The 22,901-nt window shown below is 51.3% G+C and overlaps 9 protein-coding genes across 9 annotated transcripts; 3 read left to right on the plus strand and 6 right to left on the minus strand.

The window, feature by feature from the left end:
* Positions 1-627: 627 nt before the first annotated feature.
* PFLUO_LOCUS4573 (60S ribosomal protein L22) lies at positions 628-1,152 on the plus strand (the record flags this gene model as incomplete). Its single annotated transcript, XM_073781937.1, has 3 exons — positions 628-642; positions 729-961; positions 1,026-1,152. The coding sequence occupies 3 exons, from the start codon at positions 628-630 to the stop codon at positions 1,150-1,152; spliced, it is 375 nt and encodes a 124-aa protein (XP_073638642.1).
* Positions 1,153-1,462: 310 nt separating this feature from the next.
* Positions 1,463-2,929, minus strand: PFLUO_LOCUS4574 (RNA exonuclease 3; the record flags this gene model as incomplete). Its single annotated transcript, XM_073781938.1, has 1 exon — positions 1,463-2,929. One exon carries the CDS (start codon positions 2,927-2,929, stop codon positions 1,463-1,465), a length of 1,467 nt encoding a protein of 488 aa, XP_073638643.1.
* An 813-nt stretch (positions 2,930-3,742) lies between these two features.
* On the plus strand, positions 3,743-5,163 carry PFLUO_LOCUS4575 (uncharacterized protein; the record flags this gene model as incomplete). The annotated part of the gene is made up of 2 exons (XM_073781939.1): positions 3,743-3,804; positions 3,864-5,163. 2 exons carry the CDS (start codon positions 3,743-3,745, stop codon positions 5,161-5,163), a joined length of 1,362 nt encoding a protein of 453 aa, XP_073638644.1.
* Positions 5,164-5,361: 198 nt separating this feature from the next.
* On the minus strand, positions 5,362-6,201 carry PFLUO_LOCUS4576 (uncharacterized protein; the record flags this gene model as incomplete). The annotated part of the gene is made up of 2 exons (XM_073781940.1): positions 5,362-6,147; positions 6,199-6,201. The coding sequence occupies 2 exons, from the start codon at positions 6,199-6,201 to the stop codon at positions 5,362-5,364; spliced, it is 789 nt and encodes a 262-aa protein (XP_073638645.1).
* Positions 6,202-7,348: 1,147 nt separating this feature from the next.
* On the minus strand, positions 7,349-8,710 carry PFLUO_LOCUS4577 (uncharacterized protein; the record flags this gene model as incomplete). The annotated part of the gene is made up of 1 exon (XM_073781941.1): positions 7,349-8,710. The coding sequence occupies one exon, from the start codon at positions 8,708-8,710 to the stop codon at positions 7,349-7,351; it is 1,362 nt and encodes a 453-aa protein (XP_073638646.1).
* Positions 8,711-11,450: 2,740 nt separating this feature from the next.
* Positions 11,451-12,710, plus strand: PFLUO_LOCUS4578 (uncharacterized protein; the record flags this gene model as incomplete). Its single annotated transcript, XM_073781942.1, has 1 exon — positions 11,451-12,710. The coding sequence occupies one exon, from the start codon at positions 11,451-11,453 to the stop codon at positions 12,708-12,710; it is 1,260 nt and encodes a 419-aa protein (XP_073638647.1).
* A 1,689-nt stretch (positions 12,711-14,399) lies between these two features.
* On the minus strand, positions 14,400-15,263 carry PFLUO_LOCUS4579 (uncharacterized protein; the record flags this gene model as incomplete). Its single annotated transcript, XM_073781943.1, has 2 exons — positions 14,400-14,747; positions 14,829-15,263. The coding sequence occupies 2 exons, from the start codon at positions 15,261-15,263 to the stop codon at positions 14,400-14,402; spliced, it is 783 nt and encodes a 260-aa protein (XP_073638648.1).
* A 2,311-nt stretch (positions 15,264-17,574) lies between these two features.
* On the minus strand, positions 17,575-18,938 carry PFLUO_LOCUS4580 (uncharacterized protein; the record flags this gene model as incomplete). The annotated part of the gene is made up of 2 exons (XM_073781945.1): positions 17,575-18,508; positions 18,571-18,938. The coding sequence occupies 2 exons, from the start codon at positions 18,936-18,938 to the stop codon at positions 17,575-17,577; spliced, it is 1,302 nt and encodes a 433-aa protein (XP_073638649.1).
* A 1,804-nt stretch (positions 18,939-20,742) lies between these two features.
* Positions 20,743-22,437, minus strand: PFLUO_LOCUS4581 (uncharacterized protein; the record flags this gene model as incomplete). The annotated part of the gene is made up of 1 exon (XM_073781946.1): positions 20,743-22,437. The coding sequence occupies one exon, from the start codon at positions 22,435-22,437 to the stop codon at positions 20,743-20,745; it is 1,695 nt and encodes a 564-aa protein (XP_073638650.1).
* Between the last annotated feature and the right edge of the window lie 464 nt (positions 22,438-22,901).

Below are 22,901 nucleotides of genomic sequence, written 5' to 3' on the forward strand. Positions count from 1 at the left end.
AACTACCAACATTTTACATGGAGCACACGACAAAAGGTCGCCATCCACGCAGCCTTGCCCACGCGACACCAGTGACTCATCCAAGCTACTACTGACACACAGTCAAGACAAGAGAAACCTCTTCTCCAAACGCCTGGACCAGCCAGGACGAGAGATGAAAAGGGAGTTCGCATCGATCGGGGGTAGTGGAAGCCCGATGACACAGTGCGACGAGGCATGCGCAAGCACAGAGGCCAAGTCGCGAGATCCAAAAATGAGATTAATCAAAGTTGTTTTCCGTAGAAAACTTTCAGAGATTAAACTGAAAAGAACAGATACTACACTTGATCTAAGCCAATTGGCAAAGAGAGCTGGAAAAGAAAGAAAAGAAGAGGAAGGGCCGGGGGGCGGGCGCGCCTTTTATGTGCCCTGGGAGGTGGCCCGTGCGCCCTCGACGCCGCTAGTCTGGAATCCCTGGCTAAGCGGGCCAATCAGGGTGTACCACAAGCCCTATGCCCTAACAATCCCAATCGGGCTAGTGTCGCCCACCTTGCCGAGTGAATTTCTCGACCATTGAACATCCGCTGGTCTTGTCTCTCACACGCAGGATACTCACTTCTTTGCGTTCTCCCTCCCATTTCATTTACAATGGCTCCCGCTGCTGTACGTTGACACCCTCTATCGCTTTGCTGTTCCCCCCTCCCCAGGGGCAAGCCGGAGCAGTAGGCTAATCCGACATGCACCTATAGGCTCGTGGCCGCAAGGCCCAGAAGGTCACCAAGAAGTTCATCATCAACGCCTCGCAGCCCGCGAGCGACAAGATCTTCGACGTCGCCGCCTTCGAGAAGTTCCTGCACGACCGCATCAAGGTCGAGGGCCGTGTCGGCAACCTCGGCGACGACGTCGTCATCTCCCAGGCTGGTGATGGCAAGATCGAGGTCGTTGCGCACATCCCCTTCTCTGGTCGTTACCTCAAGTACCTGTACGTTCTTCTTCGGGCTCTCTGGACAATTTGTCGCAAGGATGCTGACGGGCTCTCCCTCCAGGACCAAGAAGTACCTCAAGAAGCAGCAGCTCCGGGACTGGCTCCGCGTCGTCTCCACCTCCAAGGGTGTCTACGAGCTCCGCTTCTACAACGTCGTCAACGACGAGGGCGAGGAGGAGGAGGAGTAAATCTCTCCTCGGAATCGCTGGTCCCTGCGCTAGTCACTGATCGAATGTTGCGTGTTGCATATACCGCTGTCGCCAGAACAGGAGCGAGCGCCATGTTGGGATTTGGTCGTTGATGATGTGTGGGAGATAGACAACAAAAAAAATACAAAAAGTTTATTCTACTCGGATGTTATGACCGACAGGGTTGGAATATGCCCCGAATGAATCTAATATCGGAAATGAATGTCATGTCTGTATATCCATTCATTGATATATTCTATATACTCTAGGGTATCTCCAAACGCAGATCGTAGATCGTAGACACGGAGATTCAGGTATAATCTTTGCTGCTCCTCTTCTGTCCAGCACCAGGCCCCAAAGCTGCCGGCGCAACCATCCGGCCCCCCTCAAAGCGCCATCCCTCCTTCTTCAACCGCTTCCACTTCTCAGCCACCTTGACCCTCACCAAATCCCCCGTGGCAAGCGAGTCCTCCTTCGGATCATGCCCTCGCTCCCCACCGGTCTGGATGTCGCGGCCGAGAAACTTCCGTGCCAACGCCTTGAGACTCATGCGATTGGGGAGACGGCCTCGCGGGTGCGGATAGAGGAGGACGGTGTCGATGACGGTGGGGTGGATGATGCGACACACGTTGAGATCATTGTCAATGGCGTGGCCAAGGAGTGGTGTGTCGGGCTGTAGGAACTGAAAGAGTAGGGTTCGTGCTGCGGCGGGTGACTCGACTACCTGCAGGGAGGTAGCGGGTGTCTTGCTTTGCTTCTCGACGGACGAGCTGCGGTCCGGGGTGTAGGGTGTAGCAGAAGCGTAGTGTTCCGGAAAGACGCCCGAGTAGCGCGAGTTGAGATCGAGCACTTCGCCCATCGGCTTGACGAGGACATCGAGTAAGTCGTGGCCCTCAGGCCAGCTGATGGCCGTCAGCCGGATGAGCTCGAGGCCCAGTGTGGTGTAACCCATCTCGCAGTCGAAGCAGACTGGGTCTAGAGTGCCTTTCTCAGGCTGTGACGGCGTGGTCTCGAACTGAAGGATCGATGCGAGTCGTTTTGCTTCGGACACCTTGAACACGTGCGTCTTCGCTTTGGTGCAGCCGGGTGAGGTCCCCATGGTTTCACCGCAGCAGGGAAAATATGAGTCCGAGGAGCCGGTGATGTGGTCGGTGTGTTTGCGAGGAGGATAGATCGGCTTGCTCGGGTGGTAGGTACACTGCCCTCCGCCGGCCAAGACGCCGTCCTCACGGCGGCCGGGGAAGGCCTGAAACCGGCCGCCGCATCGATCACACTTCTCCCATCCCTTGGACTTGACGACGCCCTTCTTGGAAGTTTCAATCTCTGTCTGGGTGGGTGTTTTCGTGACATATCCGAACTCTTCAAGCCCGTTGAGCGGCGTCACCAGTTTGCGTGCAATCGAGATCTCTTCTTTGCTGCTTAGACCGGTGTCGAGCGGATTTGCTTTCTGAGGCGATGGCTCAATCGGCTTGATTTTGTAGTACCGTGTATTCAAATGGGCCATGACCTCCTTGATCCAGTCCTCCTTGCTCATCTTGGTCAATTTCACAATGCGCAGTTTGATGACGTTGGAATACACCTCCGGGTTATCACGCGCGGTCTTTTCCTCTTCGTCGAGTGCCATGGTGACGAGCTCGTCCGGTGTCAAAATAAAGCACTGCTTCGAGTGGTCTTCGTCTTTTGCCGCCTTCTCATTCTGGCCCGCCATGGCCGAATGCAGCTTCTTCAATATAGCAGATCGAACTGTATGTGTTGCTGGTGCCTTTTTGGTGAGCATTCGAGGGTTCAAGCTTTCTTTCGGAGCCTTCCTGGGAGGAAAGACCGCTGGTGAATAAGCAGAAGAGGTGCCAGTGTCAGTCTCCAAGGGCTTCGACGCTGTACGTGCTGATGGTGGTGGCGAGACCTTGCGAATGGCTGATTGTAGTACAGGGTTGTCATGACTGGATCTTTGAGGCTGCCCCCTTGGCACTGGTAGATTTGGCGTATTCCTGAGGAGAGATGGCGTTGCTGACTCGGCTGCTTGTGAACAAACTTGTCGAGTTGTTCCGAGTCTGGCTTTTTTGGAGACCGGTTGACCATCGGCCACCGGCGCGAGGGATTTTTCTGCCTCTCTCGTTTCTGGTATTTGCGGCTTCTGGTCCTTGTGAGAGAACAGACATGTCAAAAGAGAGCATTGCTGGCCCTTGGGACAGGGTACATCCCCAAACAAGCCGAGCGTGGTGAACATGGTCGCCCAGTGATGATAGAAGCTTGAATCCTATCAAGAAGCCTGTTGGCTTGCTACGCCCGGCGACGGGGACAAGCTGGTCGCAGGAGCGTTTGCGCTCATTAAGGAGATTATACGAGCTCAGTCTTCCAGAGACAGAGTATCTCAGAGAAGGTGTTGCTGAGCTTCTTGTTGGAGATGATGATGGACTCAAGTAGTGACCGGGTCGGCGCAAACACGACAAACAAATCGTGGCCTGGGTGATCAGGCATTCACATCGGAGTTCCTATCGCCTTATCGCCGACGGCTGCAGGCTGATGAGGCGAAACCGTCAGTCAGAAAGAAAAGCTGTTCCGCTGCCTCCCGTGGTTTTTGTCAAGAGCAATGGCGACTACAACTTCCGAGAATTCATCCGACGCGGACCATTTGTGTGTCTTGGTTCACGGGTAAGCCTTCTCTCCTGGTTATCGAGCGAGGATGGTCCACTCACATGCTCCCTGTCTAGCCTCTGGGGCAACCCGTCGCATTTGGACTATGTGGCCTCCGCACTGAGGAAGCGACACGGCGATCAGCTCTACATCCTCAGCGCCAAAGGAAATAGCGGCAACTTGACATACGATGGGATCGAGACAGGTGGAGAGCGCCTGGCGCACGAGATCGAACAGACGCTGGACGACCTTTCCTCCAAGGGCCACAAGATTACAAAGTTCAGCATGGTCGGCTACTCTCTCGGAGGTCTGGTGGCGCGTTATGCGGTCGGCCTGCTGCATGCCCACGGCTGGTTGGACAAAATGGAGCCCATGAATTTTACGACTTTTGCATCGCCGCATGTTGGCGTGCGGATGCCGCTCAAGGGAATCGCTAACACCGTTTTTAATGTCATGGGTCCGGTGTCGGTCTCTACATCCGGACACCAGTTGTTCCTGGTCGATTCGTTCCGCGACACGGGCCGGCCGCTGCTCAGCGTTCTGGCCGACCCCGAAAGTATCTTCACAAAGGGGCTGGCGAAGTTTCAGAATCGCGCTGTCTACGCAAATATTCGCAACGACCGCTCTGTTATGTTCTACACGGCTGCACTATCCACGGTAGATCCATTCCAGGACTTCGAGAACACGAATGTCAACTACGTCGAGGGTTATGAGCAAGTGATCATTGACCCGGATGTCCACGTCCTGCCGCCCGCAAAGAAGGAACCGGAAAGCATAATGTCTCGGATATGGAATCGGACCAAGTCTTGGCTCATTTGGATACCTTTGTCCACGCTCATTCTACTTCTTCTCCCACTTGCCTTGATTATCTTCTTCATCAATGCTGCTATTCAAACATTCCGCAGCCGGAAACGGATACGAAGCCATGGAGAAGGGAAGAATGGCGTGCTCTTTGGACGATATAAAGTTCCCGTGCTAGTCCAGAATGTCCAACACGCCGTGGAGGAAGTATTTGAGAATGTCAACGCTCGGCAAGCACCTGCCTATATCTCGGGCGAGGCTGGCCGTTCAGAAGCAGCAGCCGAGAAAACAAAATCGCATATTCCCAGGCCAGGCAGCTCCGGACAATCAAACACGGAAACTGTCTCTGCCAGCGTTGACGGTTCTACGATCTGCCCGCCTCCCACCCTTGCATTAACGACCGAACAATTTGAGATCATTGAATCGCTCAACGCCGTGGGCTTCCGCAAATACCCTGTGCATATCCACAAACACCGACACTCTCACGCCGCCATCATTTTACGGATACCCAAGGATGCACATGCGGAGGGAAAACTTGTCATAAAGCACTGGCTGGATAATGAGTTCGCTGTATAATTAGAGAATACCTAATTCTCCACTCCTTAGTACTCTAGTGCTATACGACGGATGTTTGTATCCCATCTCGTTTGCAACGCATGGTCCGGTCACTGGTTTAAGACATGTGGCTCTAGAATCTGTCGGCTGTGGCTAGCGAGGGTTATATACTCAGGTCTACGCGATATATGTAAATAGTACTAGATCCCATCATACACGTTATTCCCGCTCCTCTAGAGGTACCTCATAAGCAACCCGACTCACCCCCTTCTGCCGACTAATCTTTCGAATCGTAACCGCTCCCACCAGGTTCGTGCTCGCCACATGTGTCCCACCACAGGGGTTATGATCAAGCCCCCCAATACTTGCGACACGAATCGGCCCATCTCGCGCGTCTTGCGTATCATCCGTCTGCAGGTCCGTAGCCTCAGACCAAGAAATCAGAATCGGAAGGTCCTGGCGCACCAGCTCGTCGACCTTTTCTTGGATGAGCGGTTTGTGCTCGTTATACAGGAGACCCTCGTACTCCATCGCCGCCTCGCGTGGCGCATGGTTCGCCTTGACTTTTTTCATCTCCGGAAAGAGAAGCTGCATCGCGACTCCGACGATATGTCCCGCCGAGTGCAGACGGGTATGATAGTTGCGCGTCGGAGCATCGATCTTCTGAACAACAGCTGCACCTGTGGTAAATGGGGACGAAGCGTGGGCGTCACCGATCAACTCGCCAAAATGCAAAATCTTGCCCTCGCGCGTCTTGCGAACGAGTGACACTTTGAACCGGCTGGGCTCGCTGTCTGCGGGCCCGATGATGCCAATGTCACTGGGCTGCCCGCCTCCTTGGGGGTAGAAGATCGTCCTGTGCATGGTGAGCGCGCTGTGCTCGGGAGCAACGTTTTTGGCTAGGGCTTGCTCATTTTCTGGGAGTGAGGAGATGGCCTGGCAGGACTCGATCTCTGTATTCAGGGTGCGCAGGGTGCTGTCGTGTAGATATACAGCCTCAGTTTTCTAATTCGTTACGTGAGTGTTTGTACTAGATGTGAAGCCGCTATCACTTACCATCTTGTGAATATCGAGGCTTTTCTCGAAGGGTCATTCCATTTCCACGCGGGGTCCCAGTTGAGTGTACCCAGGAATTCGCTAAGCGTACCCTACTATTTAAAACCCACTCTATTAGGTACTCCTAAGTGCGGAAGCTAGGTGTACCCTTAGTTTATAATATTAATAATTCAGCGTTCCTACTTTTTTGGGATTGAGTGGCAATTCAAATCCCTTAGCTCTTCTCATTTTTTGTTTCGCCTGCTCTGCTTTTCTCATGCTCTGCTTTTCTCATGCTCTCCAAAGAGGATGCATGCGAACAAGGTTTTCCAAGCCTTGTGGGTTGGCCCTTTGACATTCTTTCATCATCCACTTGCTACGTGAGCCGCATATTCTCACCCTTTACGGCATACATCTCAACTGCCGTATCAACTACTTCTAAGAGTTTCCTAATACATGCGACTACAGGGTGTGGAGAACAGGGCTTCCCATCCGCTCAGCCGTACTTTCTAGATCCCCTTCTTCCCCTTCTTCTAGGCGGCTATGGTTGAAATCCCACTGTGTAGCTCGTATTCCTTGCCTCTATTATAGACGACTAGGTCTGGCCCGTCGTCTAGTCGAGGTCTGTATAAATAACCTCAGAATCGAGGGCCAAAGCCTATAGTGCTTAAATGAATGCTAGATAGTTAAAGGCGTAAAAGTCTGCATTCGAACCCTATAGATTTGACGAAGAAAATCCCTCTTATCTATAACTAAACCACCCTATCGTTTAGTCCGATTATTCTCCCTCCGATAGTAGTGCTTATACGCCTAGAAGGGCTTAGAATTAAGAGGCTGAAGACGGTAGGTAAGTTTTGAAGGGAAAAAGTAAGGTATAATCCGATTCTATTGACAATAGTTGATGAGGGAGTAATAAGGGGCATTACACTGAGCTGTACGAAGATTAGTTATGACTGTATACCCAACACTGCTCAGACACCGTCACTTTAACTTTCAAGCTTGTGTCGGGTCTGGGCCCGTTCGGGTTAACCACTACGCAATCTCGGTCAGCGACAGATCGCCGCCCATGCAGAGGCATCTTATAGTGCAATTGGGGGCGTAAATTCCAATTCTGGAGTCAAATTTCATTTCGAGATAATGCGCGTACGATTCTTGTGCTTATCGATTCTAATTACATGACATAGATGAATGCGAGGCCGTTGCTGGTGCCAGCAGCTGTAGTGACCGTCAAGGCAATAACCCCCGCTGGAAGGGCAGGGGAGATTGCAGTTACCATGTTGTCGTCACTGATAGATGTAGGAACTACTGCAATGTTTCCAAAATTCACATTAAGGGAACTCGCCAACTTTAGCCCAGTGATAGACACCACTGTGCCCCCTGTAGTCGGTCCAGAAGTTGGAGTGATCGAGGTAAGAACCGGTGGCATCACAAAGCTAAAACTAAGCGAGCTATTTGTGCCGCCTGGGCTAGTAATATTGATTAGGACTGTGCCAGTGGAATGTGCTGGTGTGATAGCTTGTATCTCGGTATCACTGACGACCATAAAGCTAGTCGCAGGGGTGTTTCCGAAATCCACGCTAGTCGTACCCGTGAAACCACTGCCGGTGATGGTAATAGTATCGCCGCCAGCCGTAGTGCCTAAAGTAGGACTCACACCTATAGTGACAGGCTCAGTCGTATAAGCATACTCAGACCCTAGGCCAGGAGTGCTAGTACCATCAGACCCAGTAACATAAACAGAGACAGTGCCGCCACCGCTAGGTCCGGGGGGAACAACGGCGTTTACCACTGTGCTGGAGACCACGGTGAAGGAGGTGGCAGGAGTTGAGCCAAAAGTCACAGCTATGACGTTCATGAAACCAGAGCCGGTAATGACAACAATGTTTCCACCTGCAACAGGGCCGCCAGTGGGGTTTATAGTACTGACAACAGGAGCAACTTGATTGTAGGTGTATGGTAGAGCGTTGCTGATGCCACTAGGACCGGTAACGCGGACAGAGATAGTGCCACCACCGCTAGGTCCTGGCGGAACAACGGCGTTTATCACTGTGCTGGAGACCACGGTGAAGGAGGTGGCAGGAGTCGAGCCAAAAGTCACAGCTATGACGTTCATGAAACCAGAGCCAGTAATGGCAACAATGTTTCCACCTGCAACAGGGCCGCCAGTGGGGTTTATAGTACTGACAACAGGAGCAGCTTGATTGTAGGTGTATGGTAGAGGATTGCTGATGCCACCAGGACCGGTAACGCGGACAGAGACAGTGCCACCCCCACTAGGTCCTGGCGGAACAACGGCGTTTATAGCTTTGTCGAAGAAGGCCACAGTGAAGGAGGTGGCAGGAGTCGAGCCAAAAGTCACAGCTGTGACGTTCAGGAAACCGAGGCCGATGATAGTTACAGTGTTTCCGCCTGCAACAGGGCCGCTATTGGGGTTCACAAAGATGATGAGAGGAGGAAAAACGTTGGGGGTGTTTGGTAGACTGCCACTGGTACCACTTCCATTGGATGCACTGACCGATGTAGCTCCTGCCATAGTTAGGTACGGGCGCGACCGGGACAACTTGACTGTTGGAAAGGATAGTGAAGTTGCTAGCAGTAGTGCTACCAAAGGTAACGCCGGTAATGCAGAGATTTGTGCCGCCGAGTGTAGCTGTTGTCCTGTCTGACACTGGCCAGTTGGTTGGAGAAAGAAGAAATAACAGGAGCGACGACAGTGGCAGGTCGATTGTCGCTCTGCTCCAGTTAATAATGACAGAAGTGCCACCAAATGGGAACTGCTGAGGGGCTAGCAAGATTAGTGCTAGTGATAGTTTACTGATATGCTGCCAGTGGTAGGGCCAGAAGTAGGATTGATTCTAGCCATAGTAGGCCAGATATTGATCAAGGTAATGAAGTGTTAGTTTTACGTGTCCTCTCATTATATACTTAAGGGAAGTAACTTCCTTAAGTTCAGGTCTCCTTAGGTTAAAAAGAGAGCAGTGAGCTCATTCGCACCTACAATACTACAATGTTTGTAATAGAAAGTTAGAGAAATATTGAATTCGTCAAATAGACCTTTGCGTAAGGGTGGCCTAGTCACACAACATGAGCCAGCATGTATAATGCAATACGTATCAGCCATCTTATGTATATAGCACATCACTTAATACAAGCTCGCTTGGTGCGTCACATAATGCAGGTTTACATGACACATTGTGGAATGCAAGCCAGCATATGCGATGCATTGTATGATGCAACCTGGCTTGTGTGGCGTATCACATAAAGACGTCCCGTTGTGGGTGCGCTATGCGACTGACAGACAGTCACAGCGTACCGACACTCTTGCCAATTGTCTCAGCAAGCCAGGACAGTATGGGCTCGTAATCTAATCAGGCGAATAAGATCGAGGATGAGGTCAAGCGGGACCAGTCTTATAGCGTTCCTTATCGAGGGATATTTTAAGGACGTTCTGCTAGATAGACTCTTTCTCTTTTCTTCTTTTCTCTAGCTTCGATACTTTGGTCAGTTGGTACCGAATTGATTTATTCTCTTCGATTGACCCGTAACACCACCAACCAATCTCTCATCGTCTAGCGTTGGAAATACACCTCCGGAATCGACAGAAGCGCTTCAGAAGAACTAGGCAAAGCTACGTAAGCACGCAATCTTCTTATGCCAAAGCTTCAGCGAAATCTTCTACCACAATCGTGTGGCTGTTGATCACCTCGCTATGGCCAACGATACGATCGCGCGAATTAGGGCCGCACGAGAGCCAATACAGCTATCTACATCTAACGGCAGATCAAGGGCGTTGATCACACTGGTATATTACCCACGCACGATGCGAGTCGATCAATTACGACCAGGAAGGTCAAAGAAGATGCAGCAGAAGAGAGACGGTTCGCAAAGGACTATGAGAAAAGATACGGGCGCAAGCCACCACCCTTGGATATGCAGCCAAGCGAGGTATCAATCGAAGCAGCGAGGGTAAAGCAAGAGAATGGGTAACTTTTTTTGTTGATAAAGAGCCAATGCGTTGATAATTCGTGTATTTAGAAGAAAAATGGCAAAAGTGTCGGTTACGCTGTGGCGCACCCGCAACAGGACTGTGTGGGTGGGCAGAACGGCACAGATATATTTCTACTAACGTAATACCTAAGCGAGTAGACCAATTCACACTGCGACACGCGTCTTCTATGCAACACCAAATTCCCCTGTAAAAAAACCGTGGAAACTATTCCATAGAAGCCAGAGTCAATTTGGCCCTTGATAGAAAGACAAAAATCTAAGCCTACAAGCTATAGTTAAAGTCTACAAAGTTAGTCGTACGACCCTCTTACGGCGATGCGATTGTCGCCTTGCACGACACGATATTCCAGCCAACTCGAAGAAGCTCACCAACCTAGAGGAAAGAGCTATAGTTGACTACATAGTCGAGTTATCTACACATTGCTTTTGCACAGGCTGCGTGACGTGGAAGACATGATCATATGGCTAACCAACTGCTATACATGCCTGAGTCGCGGCATGACACGCCACGCGTTGGCAAGCACTGGGCCTCCAATTTTGTCAGCCGCCAGCCAGAGCTGCGTACACGTTATTCTCGCAGATACAACTACTACAGGGCCCAATGCAAAGACCCGAAGGTTGTTTCAGATTGATTCCACCTTGTGCAATATGGAGGCCAAGTACGTATGCTTGAGGACGATACCTTCCCTAGGATGGTCATGCGACTGCAGAATGCGGGGGTAGGGCCAAATGGGCAGGGGGGGAGCCCATTCCCTGCTTGTGTAGCGATCACAAAATACAAGCTAGCTCGTGTGGTATGTGATATAATGTGAGCTGGTTTGCGTGGCATATTGCAAAACGTGAGCTTCCTTATGTGTACATGTGTGATATGCCACTGTATATCATATGATGTGCTGCATTTACCAGCTAGTGTAGTATATTGTATAATATGAGCTGGCTTATGTAGAATTTTACATCATCACACAATGTGTTATGCAAATTGGCATATATTGTGTAATGTACTATATGAGCTTGCTCATGTTACTGCTAGCTCGTGTCATGTAACCAGGCCAGCCTTCACTTACTGCCCTACAATTCCTATGCTCTCCCTTCAACTCTTATCACGAATTTGGTTTATGAATCCCTTATTTAATCTCAATTTAATCTCATAGGGAAGCCACTTAACTTTAGGTCTGCTTAGCTTAAAAGGTGATCAGCGAGCCCGTTTGCACTTAAACTACTGCAAGTTTTTATTCAAGCTCAACCCTTGATTATCTTGATCAGCAATGTCTGCCCCTACTATCTCTAGACTCAGCCCTAACTCTGGCCCTATCGGCACAACAGTACTCATCACTGGCAGTAATCTGGCTAGTGGCACTGTTACGTTTGGCGGCGTTACTGCCACTGTTCTCTCGAACACTCCGACATCAATTTTTGTCACAGCCCCAACTGGTACTGGTACCGTCCCAGTCGTTGTAACCACCACAGCTGGTTCCAGCACCCAACTAGTGAACTTCACTTATACCACTGCGGCCACTCCTGTTATTTCTACCCTTTTTCCAACCAGCGGGCCAGTGTCAGGTGGGAACCTAGTCACAATCAGCGGCAATAATCTTCTCTACACCACCGGGGTTAGCTTTGGTGCTGCTGCTGCCAGTAGCTTCGCTGTCCTTTCCAACACTCAAGTTGCTGCGGTCGCGCCAGCAGGTGCAGCAGGATCTGCAACGGTCAATGTGACCAATCCAACTGGTACCAGTAACAATCTAACATACACCTACATTGCAGCTCCCACTGTGACGGGGCTTACGCCAGCGGCCGGGTCAGAATCAGGGGGGAATACTGTCACTATTACTGGTACAGGCTTCAACGGTACCACTGGAGTTACGTTTAACGGTACTCCAGCTACATCTTTCGCCATTATATCACCGACTGTGATAACCGCTGTCGCTCCGGCAGGTGTCGGGGCTGGCCCCATAGTAGTCACAACATCTGGTGGTCCTAGCGCTACTAGCTCAGCGTCCAACTATACTTACAGCTCTGGACCTGTAGCTACAACTGCGACTCCTAGTACGGGCTCCACAGCTGGAGGCGATACTATTACTATCACCGGCAGTGGTCTCGCAGGTACCACCAGCGTGAATTTCGGAACCACCCCAGGGACTATTACATCCGTCAGCGATACTTCAGTAGGAGTTATCACACCATCGAGCGTCGCTGGCACGGTTCCACTCAATATTACCACCACGAGTGGCACGAATAGCTCGCTTAGCTTCAGCTTCGTGCCGCCACCGGTTCTTACTTCGATTACTCCAACTTCTGGATCGACTGCAGGGGGCACAGTGCTGTCTATCACTGGGCAAAACTTGGCCAGTACCTCTGGTGTGTTCTTTGTCTCGCCGACTACGGTACTTCCAGCGGCAAGCTTTACAGTCAACTCTGACCTCAGTGTAACCGCAACGTCACCTCCAGCAGCGGCAGGGAATTACTCCGTGGAGGTTGTCACCGCTGCTGGCCTGAGCAACGGCGTCTCATACACCTTCATGTAATTGTCTATTTGTTTCCTTCTTTTGTGGTGATATTGCTATCGCGATCCTGAGAAGGAAATGAAGGCATGACTGTTATTGACTTTGTTATGGGATCCACTTTGGCGTAGGGTGTGACCTCATTTGCCAACCATTCCTTATTGATCACCGTCATCATTGCTTTTCTCATTTACCACCAGCCACATTCACATCTTCATGTTTAGTTGCTTCGTTAAATGCTACTACGTTGGTTGGTCTTCTCCCCTTCGTACCTGAGCGTAACAACTGACTCACCCACAAACCACTATGCAAGTTGTCAATCTATCAACCTATTAAAAGAGTAAGATGAAGCTAATCCGGGCATCTAATTTGCGTTTACATCCAGGCCCCTAGGGTCTCGATACGTAGCCGTACTACGGAACTTTCCCGGCTCTACAAGTCGGTCCCGGCCCGCTTCCGTCCAGGGTAGTAAACAATTCCAGACAAAAATCGAATGCTTCGAGATGAACTTCGCCAGGAGAGGGAGAGGCACCAGAAGACGCAAGAGGAACTTTCCCAGCAAAGAGAAAGGCGTGTTTTAGAGTGTAAGATCTGCTACATGCAGCCAGATCGCTAGGTAACGATTTTACATGGGCATACGGTTTGCGAGTTATACGCAGGAAATCTTGAAACACCGAAGAGGCATCCTATCTATCGAGCACCATTCACAGGATATATCGCATGCCACCATTTTGCGGGATAAAATACATATGTCGTGTTGTAGGTCTAGTTTAACGACTCGAGTTTTAAGTAGGAAGCAGTTTTCCTACGTTGCTTTCTCCACCTATCTCCTTTTGGCGGGATAGCCGAATACTATGAACATCACGTAGAGAAGCGCATAGATAATCACGTAATACCGGATGGCGTCGTACTACACTTTGTCCGAGGTAGCATCTAAGTCAGCCTTACCGCTGATTTAGCTAATCCTAAACTAAAATTTGACGTTATCGCGCAGCTGCCAAGAGATCGTGTGTTTTAGGTGTATCAAAGTGACCCAATGATCTTGCATAGGAGTTCAGCTGAAGGGGTCGGTGTGGTGGTTGCGCGAAGCGGGTGAGAATCACCCGCTCTCACCCGGCTTCTCACCCTGTCTATTGCGCACTCGCATTTCTATCCCATTTGAACTTTTGGCTACGTAGTTCATTGTCCACCTGTCTTTAGTACATGCGACCACAGGGTGTGGAGAACAGGGCTTCCCGTCCGCTCAGCCGTACTTAAGCCACACGCCGGTCAGTTAGTAGTTAGGTGGGTGACCACTAGCGAATCCTGACTGTTGCATGTATATTTCTCTTTTTTTTTTTTAAACTGCTCTAACGAGGAGTTGGTTTTAGTTATCTTGTTGTCAAAATAGATCTTTATTCAAAAGCGCACTATCATTATCGATGCCCTTCGATCGGCTCTAGATGAACAGGAGCTCAAAGGAGACTTAGATCTAGACTCTAAGGAAGGTGTGCCTGCGCCTCGAAACAGTGCTTCGTGCTGATTCTCCGACTTTTCCCTACTCTGTATTAGCATGTGTAGCAAGAATAGATTGAAGTCTTACCTTTTAGCGAGGATGCCTCTTAAAAACTAGGTCCGCGACTTGTTCTCTTTGCTTGAGAGTGTACGATGGTGGCAGTATCGCCCATCTGTTAAGGAGAAGATTGGCAAGGCATGTGTGCCGACCTCCAAAACTTATTCCCACTGCTTAGCTAACTCCAAGATAATTTTGGTCAGGTCTTCGGGAGCAGATAGCTGCACACTGTGACCACTAGAAATGTCGCGAGTAATCCACTCGGCCCCAGTAGCCTGGACCATAGCAACCTGCGCCTCGTAGGGAACAGCGTGGTCATTGACGGTGTGGATATAGGCTATGCGGTTGCGGAAGGCCTCGGTGTGCCAACTAGCCTCAGGACAGGGGCTTGAGAATGAGGTCATCCCCTGGCTAAGGGTGGCTTGGATGGCCGCGTCGGCGAGGGTAGGGTCCACGTCGTAGAAGAGGGGAGGTTTGGGATCATCGCATTTGAGAAGGTTTTGCTCCTTCTTTTAGACATCAAAGACGACATGATTAGTTTCACGAGGTGAAGGAGAAACAGAGAGGTAAGGGAGAGGAGGGCAGCATACATCCATGTACATGTGTGGGGGCAACTGCCCACCAAATCCATCAATGACACTCAAATTATCACCACCGCGGGGCAAAATTGTTGCAATAAAGATTTGGCCTAGGACTGAGGTAGTTTTGCCCTCAGCGGCACGGTCGATAGGACCTAGGCCACGGGCAGCCGCGCTAGCGGGCATACCGCTATATGAATGGCTGACCAGGATCACATCTTGATCGCCAACATCTAGCAGAGGCAGTAGAAGCCTCTTACGAATATAATCAGCATCGTCGGCGGCGGTTACAGCTTCTTGGGCGCCAATGCTCGGGAGCAAGCCACTAGAGGCTCCGTATCCGCTGGACTGAATGAGGTGGAGAAGGTGACCATAATGCGCCGGGTTCTGAGAGGCACCAGGCACCACGACGAAGACGGGCTTTTTCTTTTCGGTGGAAGCTGACATAATGATATTAGAAGATGAATAAGTTTGGTGGTATGAAGCAATTGGAAAGCAAGAGGGGTGTCGAGAGTATTTATGTTGAAAGAGCAATCTAGCACGGGTGGATAACAGATTGTTCGTTTTGGCCCCTGGTGTTATGGATCCTAACTTGCGTACAGAGTATGTGTTGCTCAAGGCTGAACCTCCATTTAGGGGCTCAAATAGAGAAATACTGGATCGCTGAGCAAGGAATAGGTGAATTCAGTATCTTCTTTCACTACATTAGTGGTGTATGAAACGGAGGTAGAAATCTGGCATGAGATTGGTCCAACATCTATAATACTATAACTGGACTGGTGTGGATCTCCTTTTGGCCCCTAGCTACCACGCGGCGCCTCACTTTGCTCTATGGAGGTTTTACGATAGTGTCGGGATCTAGGCGGTGTTGGTATATTGGTGACCGTTCGAGAACACTAGTTATATAGTCTCATAGATACTTATGAGTTGGCCATTGCAACACAGGCTAGTTTGAGCGCCAGTAGCGGTGAGGGCCCGATTTATTTAGGAGGTGGGTATCGCTGTGATTGCGACGATACGGTTTTTAGTAAATGGGTCTCGTTGGGGGCTAAGCAACTTGATTGTTTCAATTTTTATCCATGAGGTACAAAAATCCAGTGTTTCTTAGAAACTGCTCCTCTCTTCTTTTGCTTTTCATTTTTGATTTCCTGAGGGCTGAATACTGGTGGTCTGGAGGAAGATTGTGATAATGATGAATTGTCTGAAGAGGGAAGGGATGAAGCTGTCTAGAAGACTATCTACGCGGCTCTTGCGAGAGAGTGTCACATGGTCCAGCCACCATGGATCTCAACATGACTCAGGTCTACAAGCATGCGATCACTAAGGGAGAGGAAGACAATAGTTTGGCAGTTAAAGGGAGAAATAAACCTGTTGGTTCGCATTATCCTACGAGCCGTCGCCTTAGCCTTCTATGCTCGCTTGACACTCTATAGCGCCATTGTACTAAAGAAGCAAATGACGCCGGTATAAGTCAAGGAAAAGATTAACCTGGGACAATTCATTTGTTGGAGCCCAAGGCAGAACTAGACACCGTAATGTAGCAAAGTGGGGTAGTTTTGAATTTCAATTGACGCTTGACGCCTCCAAACCAGTTGTAGGGAATGAACATGTTGTGGATCAGCTTGTGAATAATATTTGTTGTCCTGTTGATGCTGCCCTGCCAAAATTGCACTATTTTCGAAGCTTTTCCGCCAATGGGTTTGCCTCCGGTTCGGCGGGTTGGTCGGAACATGACTATTCAGGCTCAGCCCTTAACTCGGGATAGAGTAGTTGCCGAGGGTGGTGTAGGTACATCTGTATTCAACCACATAACAATTTAACAATCCTTGAATTATAAGGATAGATAATCTCCTCGATAAAGACCCCCACAACGATCCCACGCTGTATGACATAACTGGCAGCTAAACTTCTCCTCAAATCAACGTTAATTAGACTTCGTATCCAACCCCGGATTCGCCTCCACCCCCCTCCCTGTCATGGACCGGCTCTCGAACCCCGCCGCCGCACTAGGGGAATAATTCCACGGCTTGCCTGATTTGTCCCTTCCGGTGTGCCGTGTCTCCTAACTTTTGATTTGTTGGTATTGTTGCCCGGGGGGTGATCCGAGGCATGGTGTACTATAACCGCATCTCCCGCGAGTTGGCTTCTGATCGCCCTGTCATGATAAAAATTGTGCTTTTGATTAAGTTACATCACAATCCCGTCATCTCTTTTCACCCCGCTTACGGTTGAACCCCCCATGCAAGTAATGATTGAGTGGATAGGAACATTTGGGTGAGATTTCTGGAGTTTTTTCTTCCGGGGGGTGGGGAGAGGGAGAAAGACGGGTCTCCTTCTGGTTGGGTATATGGAATGCTACACTCTTTCGTACCGTCCATGTGGAATAAACAGGAAGAGAACCCTGTTCCCGTATAGTGCACTACGTTGATCGATTGATATGGCATTGACCGCCGTACAAGTGCCCTACAGGATCAGGTATCATTTTTGAAAATATTCTTCTATGTTTGTCATTTGTTCATCATGAGTATGTTATGGTAAAGTATTCCGTTAAAAAAGAACAGGAGAGAAAAGTAAAAGCCATGCTACCAATAGCAAAAACAAGCCAAATTCACAACGTTATCTGGGAATCATATCGAGTGTAGACCAATGAAAGAGTAGATAGAGGGGACCGGCTGGGCGTAAAAGGCAGATGATCGGTGAGTAGAAGGTAGAACGTAGAACAGCCGGGTAGATAGGTGTATAAAGATATATGTCTAAATCAGTTCTTGACCTCGACATCAGCCTCGCCATTGGGCAAGGTTTTCAGAGTCTTCTGGTGCTCGCGCTCGACGGCGAACTTGACAGCGTCGAAGACAGTGTTGCAGGTCTTCTTCGCCGGGAAGCGCGGGATAGTACCGTCCTGGTAGACGCCAGTCTTGACCAGAATAGAGAACCAGTCAATATCGGATTTCTCATTGAACTCGTTGGTGCCACGGATGTCAGACTCCGGAGTGTCGCCAACAAAGTAGACGGTGGAAGGCGGCTTGTCGATGCCGTGAGAGTCGCTGCGCCACTGTTGAAGTAGCCGCGTGGCAAACTGGAAAGTGCCCATTTGAGGCTTGCCAAAGGCGACGGTGGTGAGATCCTTGCCGGTGACGGCCTTGTAAAGGGCCTCGAGCGAAGCGCGCAGGGCGCCCATGCCGATGCGCGAGTGTTCGTGCGATGTCGACCACACCACGTCGTTGTGTGAGAAGTAGATAGGCGGGCCTTCGTCGAAGGTCTCCGACCGTGTGCCCAGATGGCCCTTCTTGGACATTAGGCAATCCAGGATGATCTGCTGATCGCCAGCCCAGTCGCGGCTGTCGGCGAAGACGAAGATCGCCTCGATCCGCACCGAGTCCAGGTCGAGGTTACGCGAGTTCTCGTACTCCTCTTCGGTGAGTTTGCGGAACGGCGTCGTGTCGTGTCGCGTCTTGATGATATCGCCGGGAGTGACGACGTTTTTGAATCCGTAGCCTTCGGCCACGATTCGGCACTTCTCTCCCTCGCCGCCGACAACCAAGACGGTTCCGTAGCGCTGGGCCATTTCCCGCATGGGCGTGTGGCCGCAGATGAACTGTCCGGGAGAGATCTCCAGCTCCAGTTGCCGGCTGAGGTCGAGGCAGCGTTCTTTTTCGGTTTTGCCGCCGCCATTGGTGAGGAAAATGTACGGACTGCGAGGACACGGTCAGTCAAAAAAATTTTTATTATGGCGGAACACAACCAGGAAACTTACACTGTGACCCCGTATGGGTTCTCGCCATTGATGTACTTCAGAGCATCAATGGCCTCGGGGATAGGCTGGCCGCCCCGAATGAGGACACCATCGATATCGAAGGCAAGCGCGAAATCGTCGCTGGTGATCATTGGTGGCGTGGACAGGGGGGTGGCCACCTGAGGAGACTCCTCCTCGGACGAGACTTCATCGTCGGTAGGGCTCTTAGTCATTTCGGGCACAGGGATGTTGTGGTCACCGCTGAAGGAGGCCATCAGATGCTTGGGAGGGAGCCCGACATTGGGGCCGCCGTAGAGATCAGCCCGGGCGGCATCCAGGCTGTTCAGTCGGCGGGCCTTTCGGGTGCCGAATTCATCGGGAGTGGCCATTGCGAGCGGTATAATGTGGGTCGAGGTGCGGGTACAGTGCCGACTCAACAATAATAGTAGTCCAGCAAGACTGACTACACGCTGGCAGATCTTCCGACAGCTAGATAAGCGAAGGGGCCAGGAACTTGACTCAATTGAGCAACAAAAGCGACAGATCGTCGACTATCGTGAAGAGATGAGAGGCAGACTGCAGGAAAGAACTGGAGCCTGCTGCAAATAATGAAGTTAGGCAGATGGAGCATGTGGGGGGAGGGAAGGGGGCCATTAATATAGCATTCTGAGGCCTTGATGGAGTTCGATTACCCAGAATATCCCAAATCCGGCTGCTCAACACGGGTGGGCCTGGAGCCAACCCTCAGCCCCCTGTCATCATCTGGCCTGGGACAGGATGGGAGACCAGAGAACGACACAGTCCGCGTCCCTTCGGATCCACAATGGCGTGTCCTTGGCGCACCACGAGTGTATCCAGACGCAGTGATTGATCCTCATGGTTCCGAGTTTAGGCAGTGGAGTCCGCCGGGCCATTAGGCCGTGCGTGGATGGAGCATTGACGTAGGAGGGGCAGGCATCTTTTTTTCCCGCTATTCACTGACGCTGATGACGGCGATCACTTTTGATTCCCTGTGCCGCCGCCTGGTTTTGCGTCTGAAAATATGGGTCTCTCTTACTGTCGGAACCGCTCAAAGGCAGGACAGTGTCGGCGTGGCGTTCGGGCAACACCAGCAAATCCGGCCATGAGGGAGAGCCCGCGCCTCTTCCGTCGACCCCGGTCTCACCGAGGGCCCTTGCCTCGACCATTGATGTACGGAGCAGAGTATCCCGAAGACTCATGGTTCTCTAGATGCGTCCGCTCCGCCGCGCGATCGAATCAACAGTCGCGCGTCGCGGGGCAAGTCGGGAGCGTGACGTCACCGGGATCCGGCTGGGCTGACTCAACACCGTCAGGAACTGAGCGAATCGCGCGCTGCGATGCAAAGTATGTGGCGTCGCCGGAACGGCGCTCGGATGCGACTATGGCGGCGCGCTAGTGCGTGCGAGCGTTGCACCTCACCGGGCCGCAGGATCTAAGAAAGCAAGCCACAGTCGCAGTAGTCGCAGTAGGCCCAGATGACGGCTTAGCCTGGGGTTGTAGTCGTAGGGCTCATGCGTGCAAAGACCGATCCTACACAGGCGCACTATCAGGTAGGCCTGATGCTGTCACCGTGCAGACTTAGGGCTCTTTGCGCAGCACGGATCGTTTCGCTAGGCCTAGGGTTGAGCCTCGACGGTCTATAGTGGTGACGTTGGTTTTGGTCCGAAACTTCGACACTGCGAGTCATTTTCCCGCGAAAGTCGATTGGATGGTCGTCATTATGCAGGACTGTGTTCATGAACAACGGTGATAGAAATACGTACCGTTCTACTTTCCCAAGTGGGTATAGTAACGGGTCAACGGTCCGATGTAGTAGATCACTTATGGAACGAAGTCCTAGCGGTCATCCATTTGATCAATCGACTCTCACAGATCTCTCTCTATAATGGCCCTATGCCTGGTGGTAATCCTGAAGGTCGATACACGTGCTAAGATAGTATAACAAGTGGGTTACATCTCGTCTCCTACCATCAAAATCTGGGGGACAAAAAAGAACTCCATGATGCAAATACTGTATACAGTCGGGCTCCCTCGTATCATGCAGGCCCAAGACCCAAATGAAGAGAGAACCCATCCTCCCCAGATCAAACCATTGATAATATACAAGAAAGAAGATACAAAAGACAGGAATAATAACAGATACGGGTTGAAACGAAAGAGAAAAGGGTGACTTCACTCCACCCTGAGCACAAAATCCGTGCCCTGCTGTGAAACAACCACATTCCGGCTCTCCGGCGACTGCCTGTGTGGAGTTCGACGAACCCTCCGTGTCGGACTGTCCGGATACATTGCAGAAGGACGTCTCGCGTCAGACGGGTACGGCGGTTCTGCATGCTGCGACATGTACGAACGCCCTCGCTCAAGCCAGAGTTCTTCGGGGTCGTAGGGGACGACCACCTCGGTGGGAGAACGGGGTTGGCCCGGCCGGAGCTGGACGCGCCTGATATCATTCTGGCGAACGATGCGGGGCCGCGATATTATTTCCAGCGCTGGGTCGAGAGTTCTGGCGGGTGGTTGCTTCGGGGGCGGAGGGGGTGGTTTTCTGCTGGGAAACGTGCCGCTGAGGATGCGGCCTTGTGCTGTGCTGGACGGAGTGGTAGCGAGGGTATTCGGGGAGGAGAAATGCTGTGATGATGGGCTTCTGAAATCGTCGACAGCGCTGCTTGCGTCTGTCGTTGTTGTTGGGGACCCGCGCATTGCGGTGTTTGTGGGTGTTGTTAGATGGCTCTGTGGATGTCCAGCATCACGCAGGAATCTCCCTGCTGGGAAGCCCTCTTTCAGCGCACGAGGGTTTGCAGGGAGCCCTATTGGAGCTTGTGACCTTGACGGCGGACTGCAAATCTCCTCCGGCGGGGTTATCTGCTGGCCCTCTTCTTCTTCTTCGAAGAGCGTCACCCCACTGACCGGTCGATGGCTCCATTTCAACGGCTTTGGATAGAGCCCCGGTGTCTGGTTAGGCAGGATCTCTGACAGAGTGCGTTGAGAAGACTGTGTCACGGGTGAGACTGCCCACTCCGAATCAGAGCTTACGGCGACTCCGATCTGTTCCTGATTTCGAGATCTGCCTCCATAGCTGACGTCCGAGACGGGGGTAAAGGCCGGCTGAGAGGATGACAGAGCCGGGCCCGCGGATTGGGGCATGCCATATTTTTCGTTCCATGACGAAACCGGAGTCGGGTCTGGGGATAGGTGCCGGGATGAAGGGCGCGAGAATCCAGGAGGCTCGGTCATGGCACCGCCAATCTCGAAAAAGTCTTGATCGGAGTCGTTGGGGTTCCCACGCCGGTATCGCTTGCAACAAAAGAATACCGCAACGCCAATGATAAATGATCCTGCCACGCCTGAGACCACGGAGACTCCGATAACCGCTCCTGGAGCAATGGTATGATGATCTTCTTCCTTCGCGGACGAAGGATTGGAAGCCGTTGTTGTAGGTTGAGGTGTGAAAGCAGGAAAACTGCTTGAAGTCGTCGATGTCGAAAAAGACGTAATATCTGAAGTCTGTTCAGAAGTAGATGTAGACGTAGACGTAGAAGTAGAAGTAGTTTTTGTTGTCTCCTCCGTCGTCGTGGCATCCGTCGTCGTCGTGGTCCGCACAGCCGGGAAAACCGTTGCGGTAATAGTAGCATGCGTCGCCGGAACAGCCCCATGCACCGAGTCGCATATATGATATGCATTCGTGTTCTTGAGGATCTTTTCAGAGCACAAAGACAAAGCACAACTCAGGGCAGCCTCCCCCAGCGTGAACCCGTCTGAGGACTGCGTCCGACACAGGCACTCGATATCCGACGGCGTTTTGCACTCGGTGGGCGTATACTGGGATTTGATGAAGTTGTCCACACAGTTCTGCGCGCATTCCGGGATCATGTCGAAGAGAGATGGGTCGGAGGTGCCACTCGAGGAGGTCTCTCCTCGGGCATCTATACATGTCGAGACTACCGGGGGCACCGCAGCGAAGAGGCTGTAAACAAGAGAGAAGCGCATACTGCGAATAGCCTTAAACTGTTATGAGAGACTATTTCCTTTCTATGCTGGATGTTCTCGCGAGACTCACCTAGCGGGATCTCGTGTGGGATTGACTACCCTGTATTGTTCCATGAAGCGGTCATCTTCGAGGGAAGTCCAAGACAAAGCAGCGAGAACGTGAATAACCGAAAAGTCTTAGAGAGAAGAAAAAAAAAGAAGAAGGATAAAAAAAAATCACGTTAAAGCGGATCAACACTTAATTAAACAGCAGCGCCCAACTGCATCGCGACTCGTCGCGAAGTGTACGCGCGATGCGCCTCCGTACACTATGACGAAAGGACATTCTGAAACACGATGCGAGTGTC

Source organism: Penicillium psychrofluorescens (assembly GCF_964197705.1).
Source record: "Penicillium psychrofluorescens genome assembly, chromosome: 3".
Taxonomy (NCBI): Eukaryota; Fungi; Ascomycota; class Eurotiomycetes; order Eurotiales; family Aspergillaceae; genus Penicillium; species Penicillium psychrofluorescens.